The sequence below is a fragment of the Hyperoodon ampullatus genome (assembly GCF_949752795.1).
Source record: "Hyperoodon ampullatus genome assembly, chromosome: 9".
Classification (NCBI taxonomy): domain Eukaryota; kingdom Metazoa; phylum Chordata; class Mammalia; order Artiodactyla; family Ziphiidae; genus Hyperoodon; species Hyperoodon ampullatus.
The window spans coordinates 76994836-77015550 of NC_136922.1; the positions used below are offsets into that span (position 1 = coordinate 76994836).

At 40.1% G+C, this 20715-nt stretch overlaps 1 protein-coding gene and 1 pseudogene across 6 annotated transcripts in view; both read right to left on the reverse strand.

Annotated features, from left to right (window-relative positions):
- CTTNBP2 (cortactin binding protein 2) overlaps window positions 1-20715 on the reverse strand; it is a gene marked incomplete at both ends in the record, with an annotated part of 160527 nt that overhangs the window by 26121 nt on the left and 113691 nt on the right. For all 5 annotated transcript variants that reach the window (XM_079711406.1, XM_079711405.1, XM_079711404.1 and 2 more), the window contains 4 exons: window positions 385-484; window positions 562-648; window positions 17865-17944; window positions 19155-19250. In XM_079711406.1, the coding sequence (XP_079567532.1) occupies window positions 385-484; window positions 562-648; window positions 17865-17944; window positions 19155-19250 (363 nt within the window). The remainder of the gene's footprint in view (window positions 1-384; window positions 485-561; window positions 649-17864; window positions 17945-19154; window positions 19251-20715) is intronic.
- On the reverse strand, window positions 2140-2795 carry LOC307057781 (hypoxanthine-guanine phosphoribosyltransferase-like; annotated as a pseudogene). Its single transcript has one exon. The product of its transcript is annotated as a hypoxanthine-guanine phosphoribosyltransferase-like (transcript).

Sequence of the window (20715 nt, forward strand, 5' to 3'; positions counted from 1 at the left end):
CCCAAAAAAAACCTATCTCCTTATTAGCACCGTGCAATTCTAAACTGCACCAATAACACAATGCTTAGTTCTGCTAAGGTGGACCACTCCCACCACCCCCTCCCTTGGTATCCTCTAGTGCCAGTTATGTAGTATGCTCCCAACAGATAATTTATAAACAAAAGAAGAAAAATATAGGATGTACAATAGATGCAATGGTACATACATGAAAATAATTTTTTGCAAGTGCTCACCTGGGTTCCCAGTTTTCATCCCGCAGCTGCTCCATAACTGAAAAGTCAACTTAAATTTATCCCCAAGCAACAACATTTATTTCCATATAACGGCTTACTTGAAGGGTATGCCTTTTGGTTATCACAACTCAGTTTGCTGAGATGGTCTTACCACTACTGATGAACAGATCTACTAGCTGGTCCTTGGAGAAACCAGTATCCACTTCAGCTCTCACTATTTCACAGGGGAATCCTGCAGCCATTTGTCTGTGCTGTGATAAGAGTGTGATTAGTTCTATATGCTTTTGTGTTTTCAAAGAAAAGGAGAGGGTATGTGACTGATCCATACCTTCATGCAGAGTGCAAGCTGATGGGCTATGTAGTCTTGCAAGCTTCCTTCTGGGCCGTGGAAAATGACATTATGATATTGCTCGACCTATTAACAAAACGAGAAGAAACCTTAGGTAAAAATGCTATGAAGAGAAAAAAGTGGTACACAAGTGTAGAATTTCCTTTTGGATTGTCACCAGCCTTTCAAAAGATAAAAAATATTATTTTAGGGCTTCCCTGGTGACACAGTGGTTGAGAGTCCACCTGCCGATGCAGGGGACATGGGTTCGTGCCCCGGTCCGGGAGGATCCCACATGCCGCGGAGCGGCTAGGCCCGTGAGCCATGGCCGCTGAGCCTGCACGTCCGGAGCCTGTGCTCCGCAATGGGAGAGGCCACAACAGTGAGAGGCCTGCGTACCGCAAAAAAAAAAAAAAAAAATATATATATATATATATATATTTTAGGGGTTAGCTTCATTCATTGGGCATGTGAAGTCTTTCATTTTAATGTGAAACACTGGCAAACATATTATTTATATAGTATTTTACATTTTATATAGTACTTACATATTTATAGCAAGAGATGGCATATTTTTAAAGAGCATACTCCTTCTCCCTCCATTTTCTACACTGAGGTTCAGTATATTAGCTGGGAACACAATTCCTAGCATGTTTTTGTCCCTTGCAGATGTTCCATAATTTTTTTCTTTATTATCCCTTACAGATGCTCTTTAGTTTGAATTTTCCCACTGCACATTTTACTTTTCAGAGGTTAAAATAGCAATGAATGTTTTTCAGGAAATTTTGGAATATACAAAGAAGAATAAAGAAGCAGAATAGAAATCACTGAAGCAACCACTGTAAATATTTTTATGTTTCCTTCCAGCTTTTTTCTCTGCATAGTTGATGTGTGTGTATTTGGTTTTTTTCTTTTTTTCTTTTAAAGAGCCAACCTTTATTTTAAGGATTTTTTCATTGAAGACTTCAAAAAGTGGTAGGCTTTTAGAACTTATTGACCTGTATTTAAAAGGAACTGTTGACAAAGATTCGCCAGAAATAATCTGAACAAGCGGGAAAATACAGTTAATACTACTGAAACCTACTAAAATAACTCCAGGACATATGGTTTATCCAACATAAAGATACCTCTAAATGCTGTCACTGATATGAAACTGACTGCTTCTTTTCTAAACACACAGTGGTATAATTAACAATATTCAATCACTTCTGTTCTTTCCTGAATATATAAAAATTAAAATACCAATTAAAAAACTAATACATTCTTCTCTTTCAATGTTTCTTACAGATACAATTTCAATATTTTCATTCAATAGTGGTGTGGTTTAAGAGATTTTTCATTCACAAGTCAAACAACAATCCACCCAAAGGGAACTGATAGTCTATAGGCTCATAGTGCAAATAAAGAGTTCAGGAATGCAGCAACTGGCCTTTCTAAAATACAAAACGGATGAAATTCTTAGAAGATACATGTAACAAGCTCTACTAAGCAGCTGGCCACAGAACTAGAACATCTGATAATTTTCCTGTTGATTCACTGGGACTCCAGATGTTTCCAAACTCAACTTGAACTCTCATCTTAGGCTTCGTATTTTACTTTTCCAGTTTCACTAATGACACAAACATGATTCAAATACTTGAAGTCGTCATTATAGTCAAGGGCATATCCTACAACAAACCTGTCTGGAATTTCAAATCCAACCAAGTCTGGTCTATATGCAACACTTTGAGGGGTCCTCTTAACAGGCAAGCTTGCAACCTTGAGCATCTGGATCATTCTGCTTGACCAAGGAAAGCAAGGTTTGCATTGTTCTGCCAGTGTCAATTATATCTTCAACAATCAAGACATTCTTTCCAGTTAAAGTTGAGAGATCATCTCCACCAATTACTTTTATGTCACCTGTTGACTGGTCATTACAGTAGCTCTTCAGTCTACTAAAATCTACAGTCATAGGTATAGATCTGTCACTATTTCTCTTCAGTGCTTTGATGTAATCCAGCAGGTCAGCAAAGAATTTATAGCCCCCCCTTGAGCACACAGAGGGCCACGATGTGATGGCCTCCCATCTCCTTCATCACATCTTGAGCCAGCCGTTCGGTCCTGTCCATTAGTCCATGAGGAATGAACACCTTTTCCAAATCCTCAGCATGAACGATTAGGTATACATCTAGGTCATAACCTGGCTCATCATCATTAACCACGACGCTGGGGCTGCGGGCTGCCATAACGGAGCCGGCTGGCGTGCGGGCTGAGGGCAGTCTGGGGAGGAGAAGCCAGCAGGGCCGAGCAGAAGGTGGCGCCGCGCAGGAAAGCAGAGTGCCGTCGCCGCTCAAAGCCCAGGCGCCTGTATTTGGTTTTTAAGGATACAGGGGTGTAATCTTCTTACAGCTATTGTATATCAGAGGATATCTTTGTGTTGACTTTTTGCATAAAAGACATCTTCATGAGTATTCAATTCTTGAATCAACTATGTGATCCTATTCTGCAAAGCACTGAATTCCAGAAATCTAGGTAGAGACTGACTGATACTTTTACTCTGTAAAAATGAAAATCTCTTGCCTGGAAGCCTATAGGGTTTTAAAAAAATCTTTACCCTCATGTATAAGGATATCTCGCCTAAGAACATGTGGAGATGTAGTGGGTGCTGGGACAGAAAGCCATGACCTTTTATGTATGTCAAGGCCCATAACGTTTGCAGTGAAATGTGGAGGGGAGGTCAACCTCTCACCTCCATGACCCCAGGGCTGAGTTCCCACTCCCAGCCCACATGCTGGGGAGCAGCTTTCTTCTTGGAAAGGTCTTGCAGAAAAGCACCTGTGCAGGTGTAGCACCTACTTAACCAGTACAGTTGACGAAGCTCACATATGAGGATTGAGCCACCCATACTTAGAGAAGTGTTAGACACAACAGGGTCTGTTCTCTCTTTATAATTTGTAATGGGACAATGTAAGAACATGTATATCTTTGTGCTATTGTTGCTCTGCTGTGCTCTGATGAGTTTGTCCCTTTTACATAACAGGGGAAGGGCACACCCTTGGGGGTAGCCAGAGTGGACTTCTATGAAGACAGTGACTATGTCCCTGGCTTCTTACAGGAAAAGGCAGATTCTGAGATGTGAAAGGAAGGCTTGAGGGAAAGCCCTTAGCATGGAAGGAAGAGGGAACTCCTTCCTTACCTGGGGACTTTAAGACCTGAGCTTTGGCCTCCCAGGAGACCATGACATAAACTTAGAGGCACTCCTAGAAAGTGGAAGAAAACTAGTCTTGACCACTGGGTGTCTGAAAATGAGCTAAGGAGGGAAGTGATTCTTAAAGGGGTCCCTTGATGTTGAACTTGGGACTGGGTTTTAGGCTCTGAAAGACAATTTATCTGGTAGCCACCACTGATTTTGTCTGAGTTTAAATATTACTCCACCATTGCTAAGCCTTCAATAAAAAGGGGAAGAGCTGGATTCACACTGTGGGTAGGGCAGCAACACGGAGAGTCATGGCTGGAAGACACATGACGGTGGCTGTAGCTGCCTGAGGAACATCAGGATCCTAAAGCCACAGGATGAACTCAGCAGTGGCTGGCCTGGGCTGTTTTCTGTGGTACTGAGAATCTGTGAGCCAAGCAACAGTAGAGATGCCGGCCAGGACCAAGACTGGGACAGGGCCTCTTCCAGAGACACGGGAGAGATAGTAACCTAAAAAGTTCAGTTGAGGTTCTGCTTCTTAGACAGTGAGGCCATAGAGCCATAAGACTTCAGGGGTAAATTATTATTAAAGAAGAATTATTAAAGAATAATATGTTCTCATTTGTACCTATGTGATGGGGAAGCTTGGGGATACACAGATTATACTTTTCATTAAAAAATGTTGCCCAGATTTATCTAGTTAGGGCCTCTTTCTCCCTATTTTAAATGCAATATGGTAAATCCTTTTGATATGCACAAACTTCTTTTGGCTTGGGAAATTTTTCTTCCATTATGTTTTTGTTAATTTCTCCTCTTCTAGTTCTAATTCTAAGGAACACCTCCAAGGCTTAAGTTCCCTTGCTGTTCTCTGTAAGGACGCCTGTCCCCTTATCTCTTCATTTCTCTCTCTCTGTCCTTCTCTTCTGCCTTCTGGGAGTGAACTCCTCACATTAGTCTTTCATAACCCTGAATGGAACATTCATTTACCATCTCACTTTTGCTCTCTATGACCTCAAGGACAACTTTAATGATGCCATTGCATTTTTAGTTGTTCTTATAGTTCCTTGCTTCATCCGTCTCCTTTCCAGCATTCTTCCTTTTAATCTTAGCCTGCACTCTCTCATGGCTTTCTTGCCCTGCTTTCATAGTCTATCTCCTTGCATTCTCTAGAGAATGAACATAATTTTCCAGACTTCTTTGTTCTTTATTTTTAAGCTGTGTTCTTCTGAGTTTTCAGAAGGATAACTCTGTCTGTTCTGCAGTATTCTTCCATAGGTATAATGTTAACTTGCCATTGGTATTCATATACTGTGAAACCACAGGAAGAATACTGCAGTGAAGCAGGATGTGTGGACCATCACTGATTTTACTCGCTGTCCACTGATTTTCCAGCTGAATTCCTGCCTTAGGTCACTGGACAAATGGCGGGCTGGTGTCTATAATTTCTAGTTAAACTCCAGGCTCCAGCACTGGCTGCAGTGGACTAAACTTCTGCTGTCCACCTTGGCGGACAAATGCATGAGATGAACTGCAGTACCGGAAGCAGGATGCTCTTGTACCCGTCCCACCGAGAGTGCTGATATAATATACTTCCTGGATGCAGCACGGTCTCACCAAAGCCTGCCGACTTGCTGCTCAGGGATTTCTCGGATCCACACTCTGAATGGCTGTGGAAGAACCTGTGTTGACAGGGGGTGGAGGATAATATCATGGTGCAGCAAAAAGCAGAGGCAGTAAAGGAAACATGCCCAATTTTCTAACTGCTGTAAATCTTGCTTTTTTGAATCATTAGTAAGATGGTAAGAGAAAGATAAAAGTGTTTTCCTAATAAATCTCAGGTAGGTCTCAAATAAAGTAAACCCAACACTCTCTTGCCCCTAAAGTTAGTGAAATTTTTTTCTAGATTCTTGACAAAGGAAGACCTCAGTTCTATTTTTCTCTGTTATTGTGAAGTTTTATCACTTTTAAAAAGTACTTTAGTGGGAAATTGTGTTAGGTACTTGCCAGGTGCAATTTTAAACCAGAAATCTTGAGCTCTCCAAATTAATCCCAAATTGCCATGACTTATAGTGTAGAAATTCTCTCACAAGGAATGGATTGTTTCACACCAGTGGAAAAGGATACAGCTTTTCAAGATTTACCGAATATTCTAGCCCTGAGATTTTCAACTAGCACTGCTATTTAATCCTGTCTCACTTTTGAAAACACGGGTGCTCTTTATAGCCATCGTGTCAAACTGCCTGCATTTTCTTAAGATTGATTTTGAAATCATATAACAGCAAGAGACCCAACTTCATAGATAAGCTGTCTTCAATCCCAACACCTTATTTTTTCTCAGATTGTTGGTTCTTAGGGACAGGAAACATTCCATTTAAAATTTCATTGAAAGGCCATTCACTAGCAGTAAGCATTTCTGTTCACACACTCTATTATCCTTTCTGGAATAAGGTAAAATATAAATAAATGAATTCAGTAAGTAAATCAAGGTAAAAGACTTCCCAATCATTCAGACATTCTAATGCATGCATCCTGTTAGTAGGTTTCTCCTCATTTCAGGCATTATCAATTTTTTGTTAATTTTGTTCTACCTCATCAAATGATACAGTTGTGTTGGTTACCATTTAAGATCTGAACAAAAAATTAATTATGGAAGCCTCTTGCTCTACTGAGACTGGTGCAAACATGCAAAGCTATGCCAAGAAAACATATTTATCTGTTCTAGTGCTACCATATTATTTCTCCAAATAGCAAGATCTGAGGTATAATAAATATACATGCTCCATGCTTCCAGCAGAGGGCTCTAAAGATAGACAGGTAGGTAGGTAGGTATTATAGATGGACAGACAAGAAGGCAGACAGATTTTTTTTGGGGGGGGAGGAGGTAAATATTTGAATTCTGTTGAAAGGAGATCTATTTTTTGAAAAACAAATTCAACTTCTAAAATGTGAATTGTAGTCACCAGAATTATCTTCTAAGTGCATGCTTACAGTGTGACATTTCTGCTCATTAGGAAACGGACACTGGGCTTTTTTTTTTTTTATCACAGTTGGTACCAATCCCTTTTATTCTTGTGTCTTCACAGCCTATTCAGGAAGCTCTTATCACAGGTCAATTAGTGCTTTGTGAGGCAAATGAATTCTGGATTAAATGGAAACAATGACCTCCACAAAATCCCATCCATCCCTTTATTTTTTTCCCTCCACAGTGTTTTTCTGCAGAATGGAGTTTACCAGAGGAGCTATAGTCTCCACTAGGGTCAATGTAGCACCCGCAATGTGTTTTCAGACTTGTGGCATTATTTTAAAGCAATAAACTTCAACTTTTGTTTGGAGTTTCACTTGTCAGAGTCTGAGGAAAAGATTCTACTACACTGAGACGGTTTTAGGCCAAGTTGTGTTGAGATGCTGAACTCAAAAAAGAATGAAAAATAAAAGGTCTTTACCGAGCTAATAAAATTGGAATGGTTATAGAATAAAGGGACATGCTTTATAGCTAAGATGTTCATTCCAACCTCTTCTGGAACTTAATTTTTAAAGAACTGATTTATGTATGACTTTAGAGCCACATACAATACAGTTACTGTCAACTTATTCATGTAAAATCCCCCCAAACAATATTGGCACATCCAGCATCAGGGATACACAAAACCAGAGTCTTTCATGTTAGGGGTTTTAGGCATTTGCTGAGGTCCCTCTTTATAGAATAGGTGTAAGAGAATAATGGAATTCAAGAGAAATTACAGTTCATACACAGAGGGACACCCATACTATATGCTTTTAAAAATTAGCTTAGTGAAACCATAAAAGCCAAGATCAGGGCTTCCTTGGTGGCGCAGTGGCTGAGGGTCCGCCTGCCGATGCAGAGGGCACAGGTTCGTGCCCCGGTCCGGGAAGATCCCACACGCCGCGGAGCGGCTGGCCCCGTGAGCCATGGCCGCTGAGCCTGCACGTCCGGAGCCTGTGCTCCGCAACGGGAGAGGCCACAACAGTGAGAGACCCGCGTACCACAAAAAAAAAAAAAAAGAAAAAAAGCCAAGATCAGACTTGGTTACTAACTTCAAATAAAGATAGGCCCTCACTTATTAACACAGAAGTAGTAACTTGGGTGTTATAACTATTTAAAAAGTAAAACTATAAGATATAATTCTTGGATATAATTTCCCCCTGGTCACCTCACCTCTGGCACTCATGAACTCTTGCTGCTCCAGACCTCCTCTGGGCTGACACTTGCCCTACTGGCCAGAATCTTCTTGCACTGTAGCCAGGGAAGCCAAGGATCCACTGGTGTTAGAATCACCTCTTCCTCATACCAGGGAACTGGCTTCCTTCTTCCACTACGACCTTACCCAGCATTGCCCCTCCATGCTCTGAATAAGCTCAGGCTAAACTTGGTCATCTGCTAAAGGGGTTGATGAGATTTTGTGGGCCGTCTTAGATACGTAACCATCATTTACAACATTACTTCTATGGGGCCATAGCAAACTTATTTTGGGAATGTATGAAGACTAAGTAGAATCTCCTAGTGATGATTCTTGATGATGAGCATGGCACATACTTGAGTGGACAGCCAATATAATTCTCAAGAATTGTGTCCATGGGGATTCAGAGATCTACATTTAAAAATAGGGCTCAAGGGACCTTCCAGATGGAAGAGGAGTAAGACATGGAGATCACCTCCCTCCCCACAAATACATCAGAAATACATCTACACACAGAACAACTCCTACAGGACACCTACTGAACAGTGGCAGAAGACCTCAGACTTCCCAAAAGGCAAGAAACTGCCCACGTACTGGGCATGTGGCTGACAGGGTCTTGGTGATCCAAATGGGTGTCAGGCCTGAGCCTCTGAGTTGGGAGAGCCAAGTTCAGGACATTGGTCAGCCAGAGACCTCCCAGATACATGTAATATCAAACGGTGAAAGCTCTCCCAGAGATCTCCATCAGAACGCTAGGACCCAGCTCCACTGAACGACCAGCAACCTACAGTGCCGGACACCCTACGCCAAACAACTAGCAAGACAGGAACACAACCCCACCCATTAGCAGAGAGGCTGCCTAAAAACATAATAAAGTCACAGATACCACAAAACACACCACCGGACGCAGTCCTGCCCACCAGAAAAACAAGATCCAGCCTCACACCAGAACACTGGCACCAGTCCCCTCCACCAGGAAACCTACACAAATTCAGAGTAATGATAGTAAAGATGATCCAAAATCTTAGATATAGAATGCAGAAAATACAAGAAATGTTTAACAAGGACCTAGAAGAACTAAAGAGCAAACAAACAATGATGAACAACACAATAAATGAAACTAAAAATTCTCTAGAAGAAATCAATAGCAGAATAACTGAGGAAGAAGAAAGGATAAGTGACCTGGAAGATAAAAGAGTGGAAATAACTACCACAGAGCAGAATAAAGAAAAAAGAAGGAAAAGAATTGAGGACAGTCTCAGAGACCTCTGTGACAACATGAAATGCACCAACATTCAAATTATAGGGGTCCCAGAAGAAGAAGAGAAAAAGAAAGGGACTGAGAAAATATTTGAAGAGATTATAGTTGAAAACTTCCCTAATATGGGAAAGGAAATAGTCAATCAAGTCCAGGAAGCACAGAGAGTCCCATACAGGATAAATCCAAGGAGAAATACGCCAACACACATGTTAATCAAACTATCAAAAATTAAATACAAAGAAAAACTATGAAAAGCAACAAGGGAAAAGCAACAAATAACATACAAGGGAATTCCCATAAGGTTAACAGCAGATCTCTGCAAGCCAAAAGGAAGGGGCAGGACATATTTAAAGCGATGAAAGGGAAAAACCTACAACCAAGATTACTCTACCAGGCAAGGATCGCATTCAGATTCGATGGAGAAATTAAAACTTTTACAGACAATCAAAAGTTAAGAGATTTCAGCACCACCAAACCAGCTTTACTACAAATGCTAAAGGAACTTCTTTAGGCAGGAAACACAAGAGAAGGAAAAGACCTACAGTAACAAACGCAAAACAATTTAAAAAATGGTAATAGAAACATACATTTCGATAATTACCTTAAATGTAAGTGGATTAAATGCTCCAACCAAGAGACATAGAGTGGTTGAAGGGATACAGAAAGAAGACCCGTATATATGCTGTCTACAGCAGACCCACTTCAGACCCAGGGACACATACAGACTGAAAGTGAGAGGATGGAAAAAGATATTCCAGGCAAATGGAAATCAGAAGAAACCTGGAGAAGCAATTCTCATATCAGACAAAATAGACTTTAAAACAAAGACTACTACAAGAGACAAAGAAGGACACTACATAATGATCAAGGAATCAAACCAAGAAGAATATATAATATTGTAAATATTTATGCACCCAACAAAGGAGAACCTCAATACATAAAGCAAATGCTGGCAGCCGTAAAAGGGAGAAGTCGACAATAACACAGTAATGGTAGGGGACTTTAACACCCCACTTTCACCAATGGACAGATCATCCAAAATGAAAATAAATAAGGAAACACAAGCTTTAAATGATACATTAAACAAGATGGACTTAATTGGTATTTATAGGACATTTTACACAAAAACAACAGAATACTCTTTCTTCTCAAGTGCTCATGGAACATTGTCCAGGATAGATCATACCTTGGGTCACAAATAAAATCTTGGTAAATTTAAGAAAACTGAAATGGTATCAAGTATTTTTTCTGAGCACAACACTATGAGACTAGATATCAATTCCAGGAAAAGATCTGTAAAAAATACAAACACATGGAGGCTAAACAATACACTACTGAATAACCAAGAGACCACTGAAGAAATCAGAGGAAATCAAAAAATACCTAGACACAAATGACAATGAAAACGCGACAACCCAAAACCTATGGGATTCAGCAAAAGCAGTTCTAGGAGGGAAGTTTATAGCAATACAATCCTACCTTAAGAAACAAGAAACATCTCAAATAAACAACCTAGTCTTACACCTAAAGCAATTAGAGAAAGAAGAACAAAAACACCCCAAAGTTAGCAGAAGGAAGGAAATCATAAAGTTCAGATCAGAAGTAAATGAAAAAGAAATGAAGGAAACGGTAGCAAAGATCAATAAAACTAAAAGCTGGTTCTTTGAGAAGATAAACAGAATTGATAAACCACTAGCCAGACTCATCAAGAAAAAGAGAGAGAAGACTCAAATCAACAGAATTAGAAATGAAAAAGGAGAAGTAACAACTGACACTGCAGAAATACAAAGAATCATGAGGGATTACTACAAGCAACTCTATGCCAATAAAATGGACAACCTGGAAGAAATGGACAAATTCTTAGAAAAGCACAACCTTCTGAGACTGAACCAGGAAGAAAGAGAAAACATGAAGAGACCCATCACAAGCACTGAAATTGAAACTGTGATTAAAAATCTTCCAACAAACAAAAGCCCAGGACCAGATGGCTTCATGGGTGAATTCTATCAAACATTTAGAGAACAGCTAACACCCATCCTTCTCAAACTCGTCCAAAATATAGCAAAGGGAGGAATACTCCCAAACTCATTCTATGAGGCCATAATAACCCTGATACCAAAACCAGACAAAGATGCCACCAAAAAAAGAAAACTACAGGCCAATATCACTGATGAACATAGATGCAAAAATCCTCAACACAATACTAGCAAACAGAATCCAACATCACACCAAAGGATCATACACCATGATCAATTGGGGTTTATCCCAGAGATGCAAGGATTCTCAATATCTGCAAATCAGTCAATGTGATACACCATAGTAACAAATTGAAAGAGAAAAATCAGATGACCATCTCAATAGATGCAGCAAAGCTTTTGACATAATTCAACACCAATTTATGATTTAAAAAAACCCTCTAGAAAGTAGGCATAGAGGGAACTTACCTCAACAAATAAAGGCCATGTATGACAAACCCACAGCCAACACCGTTCTCAATGGTGAAAAACTGAAACCATTTCCTCTAAGATCAGGAACAAGACGAGGTTGTCCACTCTCACCACTATTATTCAACACAGTTTTGGAAGTTTTAGCCACAGCAATCAGAGAAGAAAAAGAAATAACAGGAATCCAAATTGCAAAAGAAGAAGTAAAACTGTCACTGTTTGCAGATGACATGATACTATATATAGAGAAACCTAAAGATGCCACTAGAACACTACTAGAGCTAATCAATGAATTTGGTAAAGTTGCAGGATACAAAATTAATGCACAGAAATCCCTTGCATTTCTATACAGTAATGATGAAAAATGTGAAAGAGAAATTAAGGAAACACTCCCATTTACCACTGCAACAAAAAGAATAAAATACCTAGGAATAAACCTACCTAGGGAGAAAAAAGACCTGTATGCAGAAAACTATAGGACACTGATGAAAGAAATTAAAGATGATACAAAGAGATAGAGAGATATACCATGTTCTTGGAATGGAAGAATCAACATTGTGAAACTGATTATACTACCCAAAGCAATCCACAGATTCAATGCAATCCCTATCAAACTACCAATGGCATTTTTCACAGAACTAGAACAAAAAATTTCACAATTTGTATGGAAACACAAAAGACCCCAAATTGCTAAAGCAACTTTGAGAAAGAAAAACGGAGCTGGAGGAATCAGGCTCCCAGACTTTAGACTATACTACAGAGCTACAGTAATCAAGACACTATGGTACTGGCACAAAAACAGAAACATAGATCAATGGAATAGAATAGAAAGCCCAGAGGTAAATCCATGCACATATGGTCACCTTATCTTTGCTAAAGGCAGCAAGAATATACCATGGAGAACGACAGGCTTTTCAATTAGTGGTGCTGGGAAAACTGGACAGCTACATGTAAAAGAATGAAATTAGAACACTCCCTAACACCATACACAAAAATAAACTCAAAATGGATTAAAAACCTAAATGTAAGGCTAGAGACTATAAAACTCTTAGAGGAAAACATAGGCAGAACACTCTGACATAAATCACAGCAAGATCCTTTTTGACCCACCTCCTAGATAAATGGAAATAAAAACAAGAACAAACAAATGGGACCTAATGAAACTTCAAAGCTTTTGCACAACAAAGGAAACCATAAACAAGACCAAAAGACAGCTCTCAGACTGCGGAGAAAATATTTGCAAACGAAGCAACTGACAAAGGATTAATCTCCAAAATTTACAAGCAGCTCAATATCAAAAAAGCAAACAACCCAATCCAAAAATGGGCAGAAGACCAAAACAGACATTTCTCCAAAGAAGATATACAGACTGCCAACAAACACATGGAAGAATGTTCAACATCACTAATCATTAGAGAAATGCAAATCAAAGCTACAATGAGGTATCACCTCACACCAGTCAGAATGGCCATCATCAAAAAATCTACAAACAATAAATGCTGGAGAGGGTGTAGAGAAAAAGGAACCCTCTTGCACTGTTGGTAGGAATGTGAATTGATATAGCCACTATGGAGAATAGCATGGAGGTTCCTTAAAAAATTAAAAATAGAACTACCACATGATCCAGCAGTCCCACTACTGGGCATATACCCTGAGAAAACCATAATTCAAAAAGAGTCATGTACCACAATGTTCACTGCCACTCTATTTACAATAGCCAGGACAAGGAAGCAACCTAAGTGTCCATCATCAGATGAATGGATAAAGAAGATGTGGCACATATATACAATGGAATATTACTCAGCCATAAAAAGAAACAAAATTGAGTTATTTGTAGTGAGGTGGATGGACCTAGAGTCTGTCATACAGAGTGAAGTAAGTCAGAAAGAGAAAAACAAATACTGTATGCTAACACATATATATGGAATCTAAAAAAAAAAAAAAGAAAAAAGAAAATGGTTCTGAAGAACCTAGCGGTAGGACAGGAATAAAGATGCAGACAGAGAGTGGACTTGAGGACATGGGGAGGGGAGGGGGAAGGGTAAGCTGGGACGAAGTGAGAAAGTGGCATGGACGTATACACACTACCAAATGTAAAATAGATAGCTAGTGGGAAGCAGCCACATAGCACAGGGAGATCAGCTCAGTGCTTTGTGACCACCTAGAGGGGTGGGATAGGGAGGGTGGGAGGGAGATGCAAGAGGGAGGAGATACGGTGATACATGTATACGTGTAGCTGATTCGCTTTTTTATAAAGCAGAAAGTAACACGCAATTGTAAGCAAATATAGTCCAATAAAGATGTGAAAAAGAAAAGAATAAAAAAAATAGAGCTCAGATCAGGGTGATCTACTCATGTATTTTTCTAAATATAATAATTATTCACATTCATTGAATTATTAAATTACAGGGTTATTAATAAGCTAATAAGAGTTGCAAACTGGCTAAGAGAAAAGTTTGAGTTAATAAAAAGTTCAACTATTATAATTATTAGTGATTCAAACTCAATTAAGTTAAATGTCTCCTATTAACTCAAGGATGGAGACTTAAAATTCACTTGTATTATGTAGCTATTCAATGAAAGTATTTAAAATTAACATCATTGAAACAAAACCAAAAAGCCTGATTTAAAGGTTTCACTGCGTTTGGTTTCCTGCATAAGGGCTTTAATACATGCATTTTATTTAGCACATTTACACACCTAGTAAAAACTGCTTACTACAATTATGCCTTAACCAATAGGTTAATAACTAGCATAAACTCTGATAACACTCATGAGGATAGAAGACAGCCTAGGTTCAATTCCTTAGATTTTACCACTTTCTTGCTGAGGACCTTGGGCAAATTACTTTGAGTCTTGGTTTATTCACCTGTAAAATGGGAGTAACTGGTATAAGGAGCTACCTCATAGTTATGTTTAAATGAGACAATCTATATACTTAGAAGAGAGCTTGGCATATACAGGCATATCTCGGAGACACTGCAGGTCTGGTTCCAGACCACTGCAATAAAGTGAGTATCGCTATAAAGTGAGTCACATGACTATTTTGGTTTCCAGTGCATTTAAAGGTTATGTTTATGTTTATACTATACTGTAGACTATTAAGTGTGCTATAACATTGTTTAAAAAACAATGTACATACCTTAATTAAAAAACAGTTTATTGCTAAAAAATGCTAACCATCATCTGAGCCTTCAGTGAGTGGTAGTAGTAATATCAATGGTCACTGACCACAGATCGATGACAACAAATACAATAATAATGAAAAAGTTTGAAATACTGGGAGAATTACCAAAATATGACACAGAGACACGAAGTGAGCAAATGCTGGTGGAAAAAATGGCACCAACAGATTTGCTCTACACAGAATTGCCAACAAATTTTCAATTTGTTAAAAAAAAAAAACATGCAGTGCCTATGAAGTGTGATAAAGTGAAGTGCAATAAAATGAGGTATGCCTGCAATAAATACTCAATAAAAGTCAGGTATTATTAGGTTTGCATATCTATCATATAGATTTTCAACAATTCAAAGACACATCAGTATGACTATAGTTACTGTGGCACCGGGTGGGTATGTCACTCTAGCTCAAGTCCTACCCAGTGGCTTCCTATCATAACTGGAATAAAATTCAAAGTCCCCACCTTGGTCCTGCATGGTCTGGCTTCTGGTCACCTCCCAGACCTCACTGCCAGTCTAGACACTTTTGTACCAGCTGCTCCCTCTGCTTCAAACACCCTCCCCAAGGCTACAACCTTCACTTCATCTAGCTTTCTGTTTACGTATCATTATAGGAAGGTTCTTCCTAACAACTCCATTCAAAAGCTTTCTGCCACCCCTTCCATTAGCTCTTTACCTCCTCATCTGCCTTATTTCTCTTTATACTTATAATTAGTACTGGGTATCACATTACAGATGTATTTATTAATTTGTTTTTTTTCTGTCTCCCCCCACTAGAATGTAAGCTCAATGAGGTCAGGGAATGCATCTTATACATAGCTATATCCTCTAAGTTTCTAAAACACTGCTTGCATTTAGGAGGCTCTCAACAAACAGGTGTCAAACAACTGAATTAAATAACTAAACCGAATACAAAAATGCGTCTCACATGGTTGATCTCCATAAGGGGTTTATAATCTTGTATGGAAGAAGAAACAGTCACAACGATTCTGTGTTGTTATTGCCTGAATCACTTTAAAGTGATTGCTAATGAGTGACAAATTTTCATTATCTGCATCCAAGGGTTAATTGTTGGATTTTTAAAAGCCCTTTGTGTATACTCATTAAATTGACAATAGAACTCACAGCTGAGTTAATTTAGCCTCTGGTTTGCTTGTCATCAGGAGCTAAACTGTTTTCTGCCTTACGGGGCACACACACAAATGTACTTGGAATGTGCCGTATATAGCGTGACTAGCAGACATTTCATTTGACAGACCTACTCAGTCAAGGCTAAGGTGCAGTTGTAATCAGCTGCATCACCTTTCTCGTCATTTTATCATCTAAACAGGTAAGTGAAAAGCCCTGATTCTACCAGCTGATTCTACTGAAAGCCTAGGCCCACATTCCTGAAAACCAGTTGGTCACACAACTTCAACCTTCACTGAAGCAAAGGAATAAGACAGCTCTCCTTCCCATTTCTATGTAACGCTCAGGCTTACTGTGATGCTTCAAGAAGAAGGAAGCAAATGGCAAAAGCAAAAAAAAAAGAGTGAATGTATCAGATTTAGAAGACACCATCTTTCCTAAACTGCAAAGCCTCTGAATGTTTACATGCTACTGTGGCTGCTTTCACAAAGGTCAGTCCCAATGGTGAGCCTCCCGAGATCAACTGAATAATTTTGAAAACTTCTTTATCAGGAACAAAGACATCAATTCACAGTTAATAGAAACAACTTTTGTAAAAGGTCAAACCCATTCTTTTTTTTTTTTTTTTTTTTTTTTTTTTTTTTGCGGTATGTGGGCCTCTCACTGTTGCGGCCTCTCCCGTTGTGGAGCACAGGCTCCGGACACGCAGGCTCAATGGCCATGGCTCATGGGCCAAGCCGCTCCGCGGCATGTGGGATCCTCCCAGACCGGGGCACGAACCCGTGTCCCCTGCATCGGCAGGCGGACTCTCAACCACTACGCCACCAGGGAAGCCCCATAACCCATTCATTTTTAAAAAAGCTTTCCAAATTAAGGCAAAATGATTGTTTACTTAATGTTTTATACCTTCAATATTAGTTTTAGATGTGTCTCACACACAGAGACACATGTGTGTCAGGGACTTGCACAATCCTGGCTTTATCTCTCACTGGCTCTGTGGCCTTGAGCATGTTATCTTACCTCTCTGCTTCAAGTTCCTCACCTATAAAATGGATGGTGTTTTCTACCTCATATTGCCTGCCATGTAATAAGTACTGGACAAATGCAAAGCATTAAATTTATCCATTTTGTATCTAGAATTTACTACTCTCTCCTGATAATCATATTCTCCTCCTTCCTTTTAATAACAGAACTACGTCCTTTAGCTTGGTGCATGGTTGCCCAGCAAGACCACACTCCCACTAGGCGTGGACAAGTGTCTAAATTCTGGTCAATGGGATGTGGGCAGTAAAGGTGTGTATGGCTCCTCTGAAAGGAAGGAACTTGCCCTCCTGGCTCTCCTCCCTCAGGCTGGAACCTGAGAGCAGGAGTGGTGACTGTCTGACTAAGCCCACACACATGACGCCCAGGGGTAGCAGCCCTGGAGAGGGAAGGTGCTAAGACCCGCAGGGCTCACCCTGAGCCTTCCTCCTCCCTGGGTCCCTCATCTGCTGGGACTTGCTGTGTTTGAGAAAAATAAACTTCTATACTGTTTAAGCTATAATTGTTTCTGCTGAAGTGGCCAAATTAATACACTAACTAATGCTAGCATATTTACTCAATTTTAAATTATAAAAGTTCACAGCCAGGCATCTTGAAATCTATAGTCATTCTCTTCCATACTGATGATCAATTACTTGATGTCAAGTCCTTGTCAGGGGAAGACACCCTCCTCCTGCCCAAATTAAAACACTTGGCAGGTCACAGGTAGTGTCTAGGTCCTGGCAATGGACACCTGGATGACTGTGACAGAAATCGAGAAGGAAAGTACCAGCAGTTGTCCAGGGAGGGGGGCTGCTCAGGAAGGTCATGAGGTCAGAGCACAGAGTGCGTGTCAGGGCTGGCAGTGTAAGACCCTACTTGGCAGGTCCACCTACCAGCCTGAGGTAGTTCTGTAGCATCTGCAGAGGGATCATAGAGGCATAGGTCACGCTACTGAGGCAGCCTTCCTGCGGCCCTGTGAGAAAGAAGCAAACGGAAGGAAAAATGGACTCTTCTTGTGAACTGTATAAATGATCAAAACATAAAAGAGCCTATCATAAAAGATACAATATGTTTATTGACTTATGTAGGCAGAGCTGACATTTGGCCAAGAGGCACCAGTGTGCCTTTACCATCGTGAAAATACTGTAACACTTTGTATTGACTGACGGCCCCTGCCGCTGGCCTCCCAAGAGCTCCCCAGCTGCCCCTACCTTCCCCCGGGAGCCCACCCATCTGCTGTTAATCACTACCAGGGCATTCAGATCCAGGCTCCAAAACTATAGCTTGTATTTGCTGTGATTGCTGGATTCAATATTTTACTGTTTATAAGCAAATGTCATCAGAGATCATCCCAATCCTCAGAAAGTTCTAGCCTTGCCAGCATTAATGTACGGGTGCATTCCCAAACTCTGTCCCCTGCCCCTGACCCCCTTCCGTGTTCAACCACTCTCTCAATATGGTGTTTTAGCCTGAAGGAATTTTCTGGAATGGTCTCACACTTTTTTAAAACTTAAGTATCATTCAAGCAATAAAATAGAACTTTATTAGTTCAAACTGAATTTTTAAAAGCTCCATTCCCAAACCTGGGAAATGCATGATGAAATCAGTAGCCTTTTAGAGTTAAGGGCTGAGAAACTGAGAATTTCTATACTACTTACCAGCTTTACGTACTCAGACAAGAAAATCAATCTCTCTGAGCCTCAATTTCCTTGTACATAAAATGAGGATAAACATAAATACGGATCCTAATTGGGCTGTTGTAAGGATTACATGAATTTATACTTGTATTGTGCTGTACACAACAGAGCCTAGCACAGAGTAGATGCTCACTGAAATTAGCCTGTACCCTAATAATCACATGGACTTAACAGCAATAAAAGACACTGCTCTTAACATGGTATCTGTCACTCTCTTATAAGCACATCAGTTTGTTCCTTAAGAGAAATGCAATCAGAATCTCAGCAATCAATGATCAGGACAGGCGTCACCACAGGTATCAGAAACATGGCTTTTGATTTTTCCTCTTCTTAAACATTTCAAAAAACATCTAATTACTTAGTAGTGGGAGTCACACATGTGTGGCCTGAGGACACAGGACAAAACCATGCAGATTCAGAGCCTGTGCTGTGAAACACTCACGATGCAAAGTCTCTCAACATCACCTCAGTCTGGAATACCCTTACCTGACAAAAGCGCAGTGACCTGCTCTGCTTTATTCGTTCTCATAAAGTCCCACGGGGACTGGGTGAAGCTCTGACCTGCTGACCACGGCACATTTCCTAGTTCAAAAAAGATAAAATGAAATATCAAGAGAAGCTTAAAAGTAATTCTTCTTATAAGAGTCAACGAACGATCTCCTGTGTGAGACCCCAAAGGACTCCAGAGCTTAGACTGTCAGAGACACAGACTATGGAAAGGGTCACACAAAGGGTTAACTCCCTCGTACAATTTTTGTGGATGGTCAAGAGGAGGCCTTCAAGCTACAGCCTTCTCCAAAGCTGTTCTTACAAGGGATTGAAAGAAACCTGGTGAAAATACAACCAAACATGTCCAGGGTGAAGTTTTCAAGAACAAAGCAGATCATAACCTTTCATGGTTCTTCCAGTGCCTGTTTCACAAAGCCCGAGCACTTTGGATGAGATAACAGGTCCTTTATGATCTGGTCCTTGCCCCACTTTCCAACAAATTTTTGGATTCTAATAAAAACAGTTAACTTCAGGGGCTCAGAATAAAGCAAACCTTTTCACAGTCTCGGCCCCCTGCTCACTCTTGCTCAAAAAAGGGTCCCAATTCCTAAGTGTCCACCCTGGGGAGGCATTAGTCCTCAGTACTTGTTTCCATCTCTTCCTTCCATAGATCAATTCTCAAATACCTATTCTCAGCACACCTCCAACACACATGCATACCCTACCTGTAACTCACTGCTTCTCTGTTGCCCTTGGTCCCTTTAATCCAGTTGAGGTTATCAATAAAGTTACTTATATACATACATAATAACAGTGGTATGCAGGCATACCTCCTTTTATTGTGCTTTGCTTTACTGACCATTGCAGAGCTTGTGTTATTTACAAACTGAAAGCTCTTGACCCTGCATGGAACAAGTCTATCAGCGCCATTTTTCCAACAGCATTTTCTCACTTTGTGCCTGTGTGACATTTTGGTAATTCTCACAATATTTCAAACGTTTTCGTTATTATTATATTTGTTATGGTGATCTGTGATCAGTGATCTCTGATGTTACTATCGCAAAAAGATCATGACTTGCCAAAGGCTCAGATGATAGTTAGCATTTTTTAGCAAAACAAGTTTTTTAATTCAGGTATGTACATAGTTTTTTAGACAATGCTATTGTACACTTAACAGACTGCAATACATTATAAATAATTTTTATATGCACTGAGAAACCAATACATGACTCGCTTTACTGGGGTATTCTGTTTATTGCGGTGGTCTGGAACTGAACCCGCAATATCCCTGAGGTATGCCTGTAACGACCAGTTATCAACTGGCCACAGTCAGGTACTAAACGAAAGCCTTTACCCACAGAACTCAATGATTTTTAGATCTGAAGTGCTACTTGGGTGCCCCGCACCTCTGGGACAAGAATGAACAACGGAACGGTCAGGCCTTAGCACCCACTGCTCACAGAAGTACCTGGATCTGATGCTGGTGAATACCCATTTGCCTTCCCCAGTTTCCAGATCAGCTGGATGAGGGCTGAGGGTGGAGGGCCATTTCCTTCAA